Source organism: Galleria mellonella, unplaced genomic scaffold (genome assembly GCF_026898425.1).
Source record: "Galleria mellonella isolate WM207_F2 unplaced genomic scaffold, CSIRO_AGI_GalMel_v1 utg213, whole genome shotgun sequence".
Classification (NCBI taxonomy): domain Eukaryota; kingdom Metazoa; phylum Arthropoda; class Insecta; order Lepidoptera; family Pyralidae; genus Galleria; species Galleria mellonella.
Window position 1 is genome coordinate 7655736 of NW_026442039.1, and position 13467 is coordinate 7669202.

General features: G+C 33.5%; 1 protein-coding gene across 1 annotated transcript in view; it reads left to right on the forward strand.

The window, feature by feature from the left end:
- Window positions 1-13467, forward strand: part of LOC128200600 (lachesin-like) — a 128784-nt gene that overhangs the window by 38095 nt on the left and 77222 nt on the right. The window contains exon 2 of the mRNA XM_052894541.1: window positions 2379-2518. Coding sequence (XP_052750501.1) covers window positions 2446-2518 — 73 coding nt within the window. The 5' untranslated portion in view covers window positions 2379-2445. The remainder of the gene's footprint in view (window positions 1-2378; window positions 2519-13467) is intronic.

Sequence of the window (13467 nt, forward strand, 5' to 3'; positions counted from 1 at the left end):
AAGAAGCTATTTTTAAATAAGTATCCATGGACTAACAGAAGTTGGGTATTTATGTTATATTATTTGTTATATATAGTATCATATACGAAGTAAAATAAGTAAATATATGATTTAATAGTATGATATCAAAATTAAATGAACTGTGAGAACTTGTACTTCATTTCTATTTATCACTAAGAGGCTTACAACCTTTATATTGCTAAAGAATATATTATATACATATATGTAAAGTTAGTATTACGTAGTACCCCACATATCATTTTTAAATTTTCCTTTTCTAATAAGCGCGTGTATATGTACATTTAGCCGTGTGGTCCCGGCATAGAATAGGCTACCCCTTCCTTTCTCGTGGATTTCGTAAAAGGCGACTAAAGAAGGGCGAGCGATGGGCAACACCGTCTTTCTTAAAACATCATCAAATCTTAACTGCGGTTATCAATCCACCTGCCAAGCATGGCAACTACTGGCAAAACCTCCTAAGTTGGAGGCTTACGTTCAGCAGTGGACAGTTAAAGACCAATATGATGATAATGATATGTATATTTTGGTTGTAATGTTTTATGTATTTGTTGTTAAGCGTGTTGAGTCTCCCATCCGAGAAATAGGTATTGGCGACCTGCACGCATGCTAAAAGTAAAGGAATTAAGGAGCCGCCTGAAAATCAACGCTATATAGGTACATCTCGCTGGAGCTGTACATATATAGTAACAGCAGAGGCGGCTCCTATTACCAGCAAAATTAATTGATTTTTTCTGTTTATTGTTGATTTTTTTAATTACTGGTAATATAGATTATCTATCTATCTTATTTACATCTGTTATAATTTTCGGTAAATATATAAATCGATTAAAAATCGTTCATCAAGTAGAAAATATTTAAAAATTGATTAATTAGTTCAGAGCGAGTCATTAATTATCGATGTTTCGATAAAGCACACAAAACACATACAGTGCTGATACGATCGCTATTTGTTTGTCTCGCTTCCGATAAAATATTGGCTCGTATTTATAATGAATTTTACACGTACAACCCTATTGCGTGACTTTTGTTTATACCCTTTAGTGTACAAAAAAATATTGTAAAAAAAAAAAATAACGGCCATTTTAGATTTAAAATACTTTTCACTACTTTATTTGTATGTTGAATAGACGTAAACTTGTTAGTGTAACAATAAAAGCATATGCATTTATTTGTCTACATGAAATTCTTTATTGAGATACGATGTGTTGTATATTTAGGTTTTTTTTTTATTTTTTAGTCCATCTATGTGCTAAGTTTCGTAGTATATCATTCCGATAATTCGTTATCATTTAAACTCATTAAAGAAATTACTTATAACTATTGACTTGGGGGGGAAAGGGATTGTTAGTAATGGAGACTGAGGATCCCATTGCTAGCAATATACCCAACCAAGTCGGCCTCCTCGCGGTTCCACCTGGAGACTATCATGGTTAATTCCTGATGAATTCATCATGATGGGCTAACTGGCCTGTTTTCATTCTCATCTATCACCCTTCACTGGTGCTCCGCCAGCGTATCCCGTTAGCGTAGGCGGGGTTACCATACCATTTTCACCCAGCAAAAAAATAAAACTATTGACTTGGCTTAAATTAAATAAGTTATATATGCGACGGTTATCTTTTCTAGAATATGTGTTTGTTATTCATTAAAACATTGCACACAGGACGATCTTTGTGTTTTCTCTGCTAGTCAATACATCTCCTCTATTCTCCAGCTAGTCTTACTAAATGTACTTGTTCGTTACTCCACCTCATACTCTCCAGTCCTGTTTACTAATTCTTATTCAGCTCCAACAGTTTTCGGTAGAACTTTTTTTTTTACAACACAGGGGTCAAACGAGCATGCGGCTCACCTGGTGGTAAGTGACTACCGCCGCCCATGATCACCCGCAACACCAGCGGCATTGCAGGTGTGCTGCCGGCCTTTTAAAAAGGAATATACTCTTTTCTTGAAGGTTATGTTGTCGTATCGGTTCGGAAATACTGCTGCTGGAAGTTGATTCCAAAGAACGGTTGTGCGTGGAAGAAAGTGCCTTGAAAAACGCACGGCGGAAGACCGCCACTCGTCCAGATGATTGGGATGAAACTTTAGTTTGTGGCGGGTTGTACGGTGGTGAAACGTACTACTGAAACTGGTACTTAACTCTTGTAAATTTGTGGAGACACATCAGTAGGTTTTGTTTTGTAGCTTTAACGCATAGAGGAGAAAAGCTCTTTTTTCCGAATCTTTTCCTCAAGACAACTTTTAACAACGAGCTATCAAAAATTCTTTCTTCTATTCTATTCTTCTATTCTTTCGATAGCTATGTGAACTACTTAGTCTATGAATGTTCTTAAATAATTTGTTTGCATTTACAGAAACTAAATGGAAGACGGTCGAAGGCATTCAAACGACACTGGTTGGTGAACATGCTACACTCCTAAGATGAGCGGGAGACGAGGGCCGTGCAAGAGCTTCGCCATCAGCGTCATACAGATCATCACAATTATATGCCAAGGTTAGTTGAATTCATTCTTGCTTAAACACTTTATTATAGTTAATTTTAAACTTTCGCATTGTTTACACATATTTTAAAATACTCAATCAGGATTTAACGCGATGTAAAAGCCTTTACAGGTAAATAGTGCCTATTTATCTGCTTCTCTATTGCCAACTATGAGTGCGGTGTGTAGGGTGGTTCTAGATAATAATGGTAACAGTGTAAAGGTACCCGAAGAGACTGCGCCAGCTGCCAGATGAAGACGCCGCTCACTTCAGTCCAGTCGTGACCATGACGTACAATCCACGTCGAAACGTCGGCAATAAAGAAGCAGGCATGTAGGTACTATTTACCTAGTTTCCACGCTTGGCAGGCGGATTGGCAACCGCAGTCAGGCATTAGAGATGTTTAAGATGGACGTTGCTACCCATCCCACCTTTAGTCGGCTCTTACGGTACCCAGGGGAATGAAAGAAGTGGCTTATTCTATGCAGGGACAACACGGCCTTATATCTATCTATATAATCTAAGGTACACTTACCTTACCTTACCTCAGATACATTTTAAAATAATAAATGGCATCTAGCTCTAAATAAATTGCAAAATTTCACTATTAATTTAATTACAATTTTCCTCTAGTTTTAACTAATTACAATGAAAATTCGATTAGCAAATTCTCTTCACAAAAGCCTTCGAAGTAATATTGCTTAAAATATTTTTATATGATTGCAAAGTAACTAGTAATAACTTCCTCAATAGTATATTATTAAAATTCCGGGAATGATGTTTTTTTTTTTCATTCAAAATTCAGCTTCCACGAAATGATATCGACTTATCTTACATCAAAGTAACTTTTAATAAAGTTACTTCTTATGAATTAATTATAATTTAAATATTGTTCCTACGCATATTACGAAACTTATAACATACAAAGGTGCGTCATTCATAATTTATTAATACAATGTCTTAAAATAATAAATTGTACGAAAATATAAAGGAGCAAATTTTAGCTTTAAAATTTCCATACTAGGTCTATTTCGTTTGTTTTTGACTGAATTTTTTTTTTTTATAAATTTATAACAGAGTGAAATAATATAAAAATTAAAAACCAATTAGTTTCCCTCCAATGTCCTATAAAAAAAGACTAGACAATAAATATTCCATACCTCTTGAACTCGGGACAGGCTGATAGACTACGGTAAATGCTTATTATCAGGTAGACCGTATACTTGTTTACCACCTCAATGGTATAAAAAAAACATGCCTTTCAATCATTTAATAGCATACCATAATCGTTATCATATTAGCCATTGTCTGTCCACTGCTAAACATGGCTTATGTCCCTTATAAAAGGGCTTTTGCCAATAGTTGTCACGCTTAACCAAGAGTTAACAAACTCACCCTTTACATTTATAATATTAATAAGGACTATACACATATGTTTATCTTGAACCACATTCCGGAATGGCAAAATCTTTAATCACTATATTTGTGTATCAATAATTCCCTTTATGAAAATATACTACTAAGATATTATGTATTATTTATTTATGTATCAATATTTTAAGTATGTGAGGTATTTTATAAAATTAGGGTATGATGAGGCTGACATATCCTTATAGGATAAAAGCGTCTAAATAAAAAAGATAAATAAAAATATATATGTTTAACATAAAATAATACAAAATACACTTTAGTAAAATTATTACCAGAAAATGATAAAATTTCGATTCAAAGTTTAGATGGAGATTTCAATAAGTTTTACTTGCATCTCATTGAAAATTTTATTTAAGTCGCATGTAACATTTTATTTCAATCCAAACTTGGAACTTCTTTGAACATGTTTTTAAGACAATTCAAAATTACATGGAACATGTTTATAACTCATCGAAGTTTGGATGTTTATTAATTAATCACGTAGAATCGGGTGAAGTCGTTTAAACCTTTAGCACAAACATTAGCACATATGTACAAGTATTTATATTATATTATTAGAGATTTCTTTATAAATAAGTCAAAATAACCATGGCCTACATTATTTCTTATTGTTATTATTATTATTTCATTCTTATTTGAAAAACAAACAGTCGACGGTTACCACTTTCCATCAGGTGCACCGTCAGCTTGTTTGCCATTCTAAGTTGTATAAAAAAAAAAACAAATTAACAGATAAAATATTACATAATAAATAATTATAAACCACTAATTAATTATTACGATATTTTCGCAACGATATTATCTCTAATAAGCTTTTTGTACACTGCAATCGAGTTACTAAATATGTCAATAACGAACGAAGAACAATTTATTGTACTCGGTACAGACGTTAAATACAAATGTGTTTTTAGCATATTTTGTATTCATAAAAGATACACTAAACAGTAAACTGTTACATGTATTTAATTTAAACCAGAGGGAGACTGCACAAAAGTCGTTTGCTTCGGTACCTCTGTCCCATTCGTGTTTCAACCGTAAAACAGTTGTGTTTGCACGGCTGTGTTTCGAATTGAAGGGTGGGATATGGCGTGAATTTACAGGGTACAGAGGAATAATACCTGAGTCCTCAAGAATGGCAACGCCCGTGCGTTTTATGGGCGCAACAGTATACTCTGTCATGTCCATGGTACTGCTTATGTCTATAGGCAACGGTTACCACTTTCCATCAGGTGAGCCGTCAGCTTGTTTGCCATTCTAAGTTGTATAAAAAAAGTAAAAGGAAATCAATATAATTTCTCGACAATTAAAATAAAAACACTTGATCCCTTTCAAAACGATGCTCAGCCAATGATGGAACAATGGAAATTTCTTCTTTAAGAGAGGAGCACTTAAATTATTCTAGGTTTTAGTACAATAATGAATATTATTATTAATACAATAATACTACTTGCAAACTTAATGTAAAACCTTCGTTTATTATTAAATAGAATCAAATAAGCGAATAATATCAAACTTCACTATCAGATAAATTTGATTTCATATTCGATATTACAATATTACTGGATAATTTTAAAGTCTTAATTTAATCTAGACATGTAAATATGATTTTATATTTATTTAACTAACTAACTAACAAAATTTTTCATCGTGCCTCCCACCAAACTGTTTATAATTACTCCTCTCCATCCAAAGGTTGCCTGGAAGAGATCGCTCTTAGCGATAAGGTCGCCCATTGTTTTCTCATTGTGATTGTTTCTTGTAATTATTTATATTTATAATAATTTTACTATTGTAATCTTTGGAGGAAACAATAAAGAGTATCTATCTATCTATCTATCTATGATGTATTTTATTATAATGTAAAAAATGTACTAAATTTATAATAATATTTACATCGAAAGAATTTGTTGGTTTGAACGCATCATTATCTGTAATAAGCAGACGCATTTGTAAACTTCTTTTTGCTTTTTATTAGGTCATTTCTTGAAGAACGTTATGGGCTATTCAATATTATGATAAAGCTACAGGCGAAGTTACGAGATATGGCTATTATATTTTATTATTGTATCAGCCGTTAACTGTCCACTGCTGAACATAGGCCTTTCCCATAAGGAGAATTTTGCCAGGAATTGCCACGCTTGGCAGACGGATTGGTAATCGCAGTTAAGCTGTAAATGTTTTAAGAGAGACGCTGCTACCCATCCCACTAAGCCCACTAAGGATCACTAAGCTCCCTTAGTCGGCTTTTATAACACTTGAAGGAAAGAAAGGAGTTTTTTTTTACAATACAGAGGGCCATCGAGCACGTGGCTCACCAGATGGTAAGTGACTACCGCCGCCCATGATGACCCACAACACCAACGGCATTGCAGGTGTGCTACCGGCTTTTTAAAAAGGAATATGCTCTTTTCTTAAAGGTTATGTTGTCGTATCTGTTCGGAAATACTGCTGCTGGAAGTTGATTCCAAAGAGTGGTTGTGCGTGGAAGAAAGTGCCTTGAAAAACGCACGGTGGAGGACCGCCACTCGTCCAGATTGTGATGAAATTTTAGTTTATGGCGGGTTGTACGATGGTGAAAATCAGCAGCAGATATCAATCCGAACAATTCCTCAGAGCACTCCCCATGATAATTTCGGTAGAAGATGCACAGAGATGCAACATCTCTATGCAGTTTCAGTGGGTCGAGTCGGACAATAAGGCGCCAATCGTCAACAATTCGAACTGCCCGACTTTGAATGCAGTCTAACGGAGGGAAAGAAAGGATTAGCCCATTCTATGCAGGGACATGGCAGTAGCATAAGACGAGATACAACTAATACTGAATACATTCCTGTATTTTGTACGTTCCATTCATTGTCAATAGGATTTTAGGCCAATATTTGTAATTGAGTGCATCACATGTGAGTACAGAAGGTCGAGGAAAATCTGGGTGGGCGAGTTGAAGTTAATTAACTTTTGATAGATCAAAAGCGAACTGTTGTGTGAAGGGTTATCCTTTTGTAGTACGGATGTTAGTGGTTTAGTCATTAATAACTTACAGAGAGCAAGTCAGTTAAAATCTAAATACAACTACATAATCCTATCAATGTGTATCTGAAATTATTACAGGATTCACGGAAAACAAATTAGCTAGCTGTTGCATCTATATATAAATTAATATAAGTTTAATTTAGCATATAATCTACCTGTGTTTGTAAATTTTATTAAAATCTGTTCAGTCTTTTAATCGTCATTGTGTAACAAACATATAAATATCCAAATGTCTTTATAATATTTACTCTAGTAAACTCACAAATTTTTTAAAACGAATAAAATGCATCGACGAGCTATGAGACTATTCCAAGATACATTAGATTTTGTATATAATACGAGACCGTATGTAAAAAATGTATGTAACTATTCGAAAAAAAAAACTCGGTCCTGTACTAGTAATGAGTGTAAAATAAATCAGAATGTTTAATACCAGAATTTTACCTCAGACTATGCTGACCTGGTTGAGGTCACATCACGAGAACCTAACTGATTCCTTAACCTTACCTTATCAAATACCACGTAATTTTATTATAATTTAAAATTTATATTAATAAATTGATATCATGGAATACAGTAATGCGTCATACAATTGAAAGTTTGAGGATTCTATGAGTTGTACTTTGCAGCTATAAAGATCAGAGAGCTTAGAAACAAAGTCCAAGAAGAGATCAGGCAAGCTAATTTTGTCTAGGTTTTTGCTGCTAACAATGTTTGTCTTTTTTATTAATAGACAACAATACAAGGGCATATCATAGACAAATCTACTTTTAAGGTGATGAACATCAGAAATAAAATAGCTAATTGCCAGCCTAACAAAGTTCATGAAATTACACGGGAACTTTTCAAATAAAAGCCGGCTCAAAGGGCACGCGCTTAATGAAGACAATATTTTGGAGTGCTCCAACTTGAGTAATTAAATCTCGCGTCTCATATCCGAGACGATAACTAGGATAGACTTTGAACAATTGCTTATTAAATTAGTGATGGTGTCAATTTAATTTGACTGTATTTGGGGTTAGTTAAAGTTGCAAAGGTGTCTCTGATAAGAACATTGTGTTCAGCTGAAATCATGTTTCGGTATTTTTCTAACATTTACTTTATTTATGGTCTGGTTTAGCATCTATAAATTGCAAATTCATGCATTGACGATCATTATTTTCTGAGCAGTTTAGGTTATGGTAACTATTTTCTTGAGTATTAAGTGTATTCCGTTAAAGCGCTCTGTAGTGGATGGAATAGTTCTGTTTGGTCATGTTCGTGGGTAGGCAAAGTGTTCATGTTAATACTGCGTTTACACAGAGGTATCGGTAGGTTGTAGATAGTCTATTCTGTTATAGAAATATCATTACATATATATATATCCGTTAGATCTGTCTTTCATTGGGGTAGGCAGAAACGATGGAACGCCAAATGCCCCGATTCGAACAGATGTCTATTGCTTCTTCCAAGTTCGTCAATCAGACATTTGAAAGTCGCAAAAGACGAGGTTTTAAACTCCAGCTGCAAAAGTAATCTAATACTAAGAATGGTACCTCTGGAATCTAATCACAATGACAAATATTAAGGCATTTGTGAAACACAACTAAACTATTATAAAAAATACAAAAGAAATAAATCTTCTAGCATCGGTATGCTACAGAATTAATGCTGGTACAGCAACAATGATACACTACTTTACCATATGAGAAATATTTTGGTGACTCAAACTTCTCTTTATATTTCTCTTTATAGTTTCTAATTGACATGAATGCAAACAGGCACCATTATAGTCAGGAAGTTGTTATTTTTGAATTATTGACCCTGATAAATTATTATTTTCAAGTTATTGGTACTCTCTTGGTTACCTTTATTGCTAGTTATGTTAATTTAAATTGGATGTAATATCGTCATTAATAAAGTCAATTTTTAAACTCAAATTAGCTTCGTTGTATGATAAATTTAAAAAAAATATTAATGCTGGCCATTGTAGGCATTTGGTAGAACTTTGAATTTATATTACCATTGATGGTTTAATTGGACGAAGGTGTTAACTAGCAAAATTTATTTGAATAATATTTGATGCTATTTATACATTTTATACAAGGAAAATTTACAGTATTCAGGAGTCTCTTTGCGTAATAGAATCCGAAACGAGGGTATCCGCAAAAGAATTAAAATAACCAATTGGCTGATTGACAAACAATAGATTGCAATTCTAATATTATTTTTCTAGTCAACTTACTGTTTTGTTAATTAACGTTTATAAATATTATTAAATTATACAACAATTAGTGGTAATTGTTTAGCAATGGGTTTTAATTTTTCATCGATCTTACACACTTCGAGACCACTTACAATATTCGTGATTATTTTCCAAGTTTGATCGCGAGAACAAGCCTTTCAGCTCTGAGCATCGGAATCCATTAATCATTTTAGGTAAGAGCCGGGAGGCTGCCGAGCGATGAGCCCTCCGCCCTTCACTTACCTTGTTTGCCAACCGTACCTGTTACAAAATGTTTTAACACAGTAAATATATTCATCTTAACGATGTCGTGATATTGTTTGTTTTTACAGGGCTCGGGTCAACACTTACCTTCATTAGGCTCAAGAAAGTCAAATGAAGTGAAGCTAGGGTTGGTTAATTTCTGAAATTTCTGGAAAAAGTCGTTTGTTTAATTCGTTTAAGAGTATTAACATCGAAGCTCCTACTATTGTACTAGAAAGACCTATTGTAATCTAAATTATCAGCAAATTCCTGGGACTTATTAGTTTTAACCCAGTAAATATATATATATTGTGCACGACGCACCTTTTTAGTTTCTTTCTTAAATTTATTAAAAAGATGTTTTGTTTGTAATTTGAAGTGTGTGTCAGTTTCGGTTTTGTTTTTGCCTTCGCTTTTTTACTCCGTTGGTTTGCTTTGTATATTTTTTATATAATTATATTATAATATACATCAATATTATCTCAATTGTATCAACTTGCATCGCATTCAATGCATCTAAAGATTGCTGTAATTTACTGAGAAAATTCTTGATATTATCTCTCATAATCGTATTGTAGTTTAAAATTTTTAGATAGCAACAAACCCTGATCAACAGATCACCACAATCGTAAGTAACTATTATACTAAATATCAACTATACGATAATTATAATACGATAATACTCAATTATTAAAAAAATATGGCCGATTTAAAGAAATTACTTAATAAACGCATAGCACTAAAAGACATTCTCACGTGCCATTATACATTCATCAGCGATATAAACAACCAACAAAGGCTGTATGAAATAAAATCTAGATATAAAAATTTAGAAAAACTATTAGATGATTATATGGAAGTTCAAATAGACATAGAAACTTTACAAGGTGAGGAATCAGATACAATAGAAATAGATAATTTTGAAAGAAAATATTACGAAACATCAGCCTTGTATTTAGAATTCTCAACATGTAATACTCCAAACATGAATCCTGACATTCTTTCAATAAATCCAGTAAAACAAGTAGCCATACCACAACCCATCATCCCAAGTTATAGTGGTGAGATAAGAGAGCAAAATAATTTAAAAAATGTATCCCTCTCTGTGATGGACAAGAGTAGTACTTTATCAAAAATAGAGAAATTCAACTATTTGAAACCTTATCTAAAGGGAGAAGCTGCGTGCTTAATTTCATCGTTACCAATGAAGGAGGATAATTATGAAATCACTTGGATGACACTCGAGAAACGATATGAAAATAAAATGCTAACTGTCAATCGCTATCTAAAAATTTTAAACTACAATACGATTATGAGAGATAATATCAAGAATTTTCTCAGTAAATTACAGCAATCTTTAGATGCATTGAATGCGATGCAAGTTGATACAATTGAGATAATATTGATGTATTTAATTACTCACAAGATGGAGAGTGCCCTAAGAATGGTATGGAAATTACGCAGACAAACTACATATCAGTTGCGTTCAAAAATCTCAAAGATACTCATGCACATAATACGATGCCTCATTCTCATATTAAGAAAACATTTCAACTATCGACTTCTTCAACCTCGGGAAAAAAATATTAGAGGACCTTTTTTAAAGCCTATCAATAAGCTGATGTACCTGACATCATCACATGGTAGTTAATTTTATATATACAAATATTATTCTTTACTTTTATTTCTACTAGAAGATAATAATTTATTTTAAGTATTTTTATGATTTGTTAAATTATCTTACACCTTTTCCTAGGTGGAATATGTTCGAAATTAACCTTTTTACGGACAATGACAATTGTAGATTATTATAAAAAAGAAAATTGATAAACAATTGAAATAGAACAAAAAACACATAATATACTTCAAGTCAACAGACGGTGATTTTATTTTACAACTAATATATAAATAATATAATTAAATACTAAGAACCAGCACATATTACAAACATAATAAGCAAAAATGTGGGCGAAAGGACTGTATGCTGGTATGGAAACACGGTGTTTTAGAAAGATAATATAATAATATAAAAAATATACATATCAAACCAACGGAGTAAAAAAGCGAAGGCAAAAACAAAACCTAAACTGACACAGACTTCAAATTATAAAAAGAACATCTTTTTAATAAAATTTAAAAAGAAACTAAAAAGGTGCGTCGTGCACATCGTCTAGGACTAAAGAAAAAAAAAGATTACTTATTTACAGAAATTATTAGTCGAAAACTAAACAAAAGTAATTATTCAGTTCTAACTATCGGCACTAACTTTTTAAAGGACGCCTTAACGTTCCTGATACCGTTTGAACATCAGCCACACGAACAAAATTGTCTCTTCTGGGCGGAAATCAATAAAAACTTTTGATGTCAAACAAGCTAGATCTATTAGTAATTTAGGTTTAGCAGATCGTTATGTTAATAAAAATGAGATTAATACTTTTTCGTACTTATCAGATATAGCTGACGAGTTATTTTATGATGCAAAACCTACCATTGTAATTGGTATTGATAATTGGCATCTATCTGAACCTATTGTGACTAGACAGGGAACTAGGTCTGAACCTGTCGCTATTTTAACAGTTTTGGGTTGGGTTCTTTTCGGTTTTGTGTCAAGTAAAACGAATGTTGTTCATTTTATAAATAATATTTGTGATTGCACCGCAGGTAGTGATGCGTCTATAGAAAATATAATTAAAATGTAATATCGTCTCGACTCTATAGATATTATGAAACATGAAAAGCGTGAACGTACTGCTCAACGTTTACCAGAGGGTCAATTCGAGGTTGGCCTTTTGTGAAAAGCTAATAGTTAATGATGCAGCTGCTAAATAACAAGGAGTTATTTTAAACGATTTACTTTTAACCGGACCAGATCTTTTGCAATCTCTGCTTAATATATTAATGCGTTTTCGTGAGGAGAGTGTCGCGATTAATAGTGACATTAAAGAAATGTTTCCTCAGGTTAAAATTCGTAACGCAGACCGAGATGCACAGCGCTTGCCAAGGCGCGATAGTCCTAATAAACTTTTGAAATTATTTCGTATGTCTTTAATGATTTTTGGCGCTGCATCAAGCCTGTCCACACAGCTTTGTTCATTAAAATAGGAATGCTGATGATATTCAACAGCAGTTTCCTGAAAAGGTCCATGTAATCGTTCATGACCATTACATGGACGATTGCATAAGTAGTGTAGAGTCTGTGGAAAGAGCTGCTCGTGCAATCTCTGCTTAATATATTAATGCGTTTTCGTGAGGAGAGTGTCGCGATTAATGGTGACATTAAAGAAATGTTTCCTCAGGTTAAAATTCGTAACGCAGACCGAGATGCACAGCGTTTTCCAAGGCGCGATAGTCCTAATGAACCTTTGAAATTATTTCGTATGTCTTTAATGATTTTTGGCGCTGCATCAAGCCCGTCCACACAGCTTTGTTTATTAAAATAAGAATGCTGATGATATTCAACAGCAGTTTCCTGAAAAGGTCCATGTAATCGTTCATGACCATTACATGGACGATTGCATAAGTAGTGTAGAGTCTGTGGAAAGAGCTGCTCGTGCAATCTCTGCTTAATATATTAATGCGTTTTCGTGAGGAGAGTGTCGCGATTAATGGTGACATTAAAGAAATGTTTCCTCAGGTTAAAATTCGTAACGCAGACCGAGATGCACAGCGTTTTCCAAGGCGCGATAGTCCTAATGAACCTTTGAAATTATTTCGTATGTCTTTAATGATTTTTGGCGCTGCATCAAGCCCGTCTACAGCTTTGTTCATTAAAATAAGAATGCTGATGATATTCAACAGCAGTTTCCTGAAGCGACGCATGTAATCGTTCATGATCATTACATGGACGATTGCATAAGTAGTGTTGAGTCTGTGGAAAGAGCTGCTCGTTTGGTAGCAGATATTATTGATATACATCAGAAAGCAGGATTTGAGATGCGTAACTGGATATCTAATGAACCAAGGGCGCTATCACTAATACCTAAGAGTTTGTGTCATAGTCAGTCATTAGATACACTTCAAGTAGATAAAGGTGT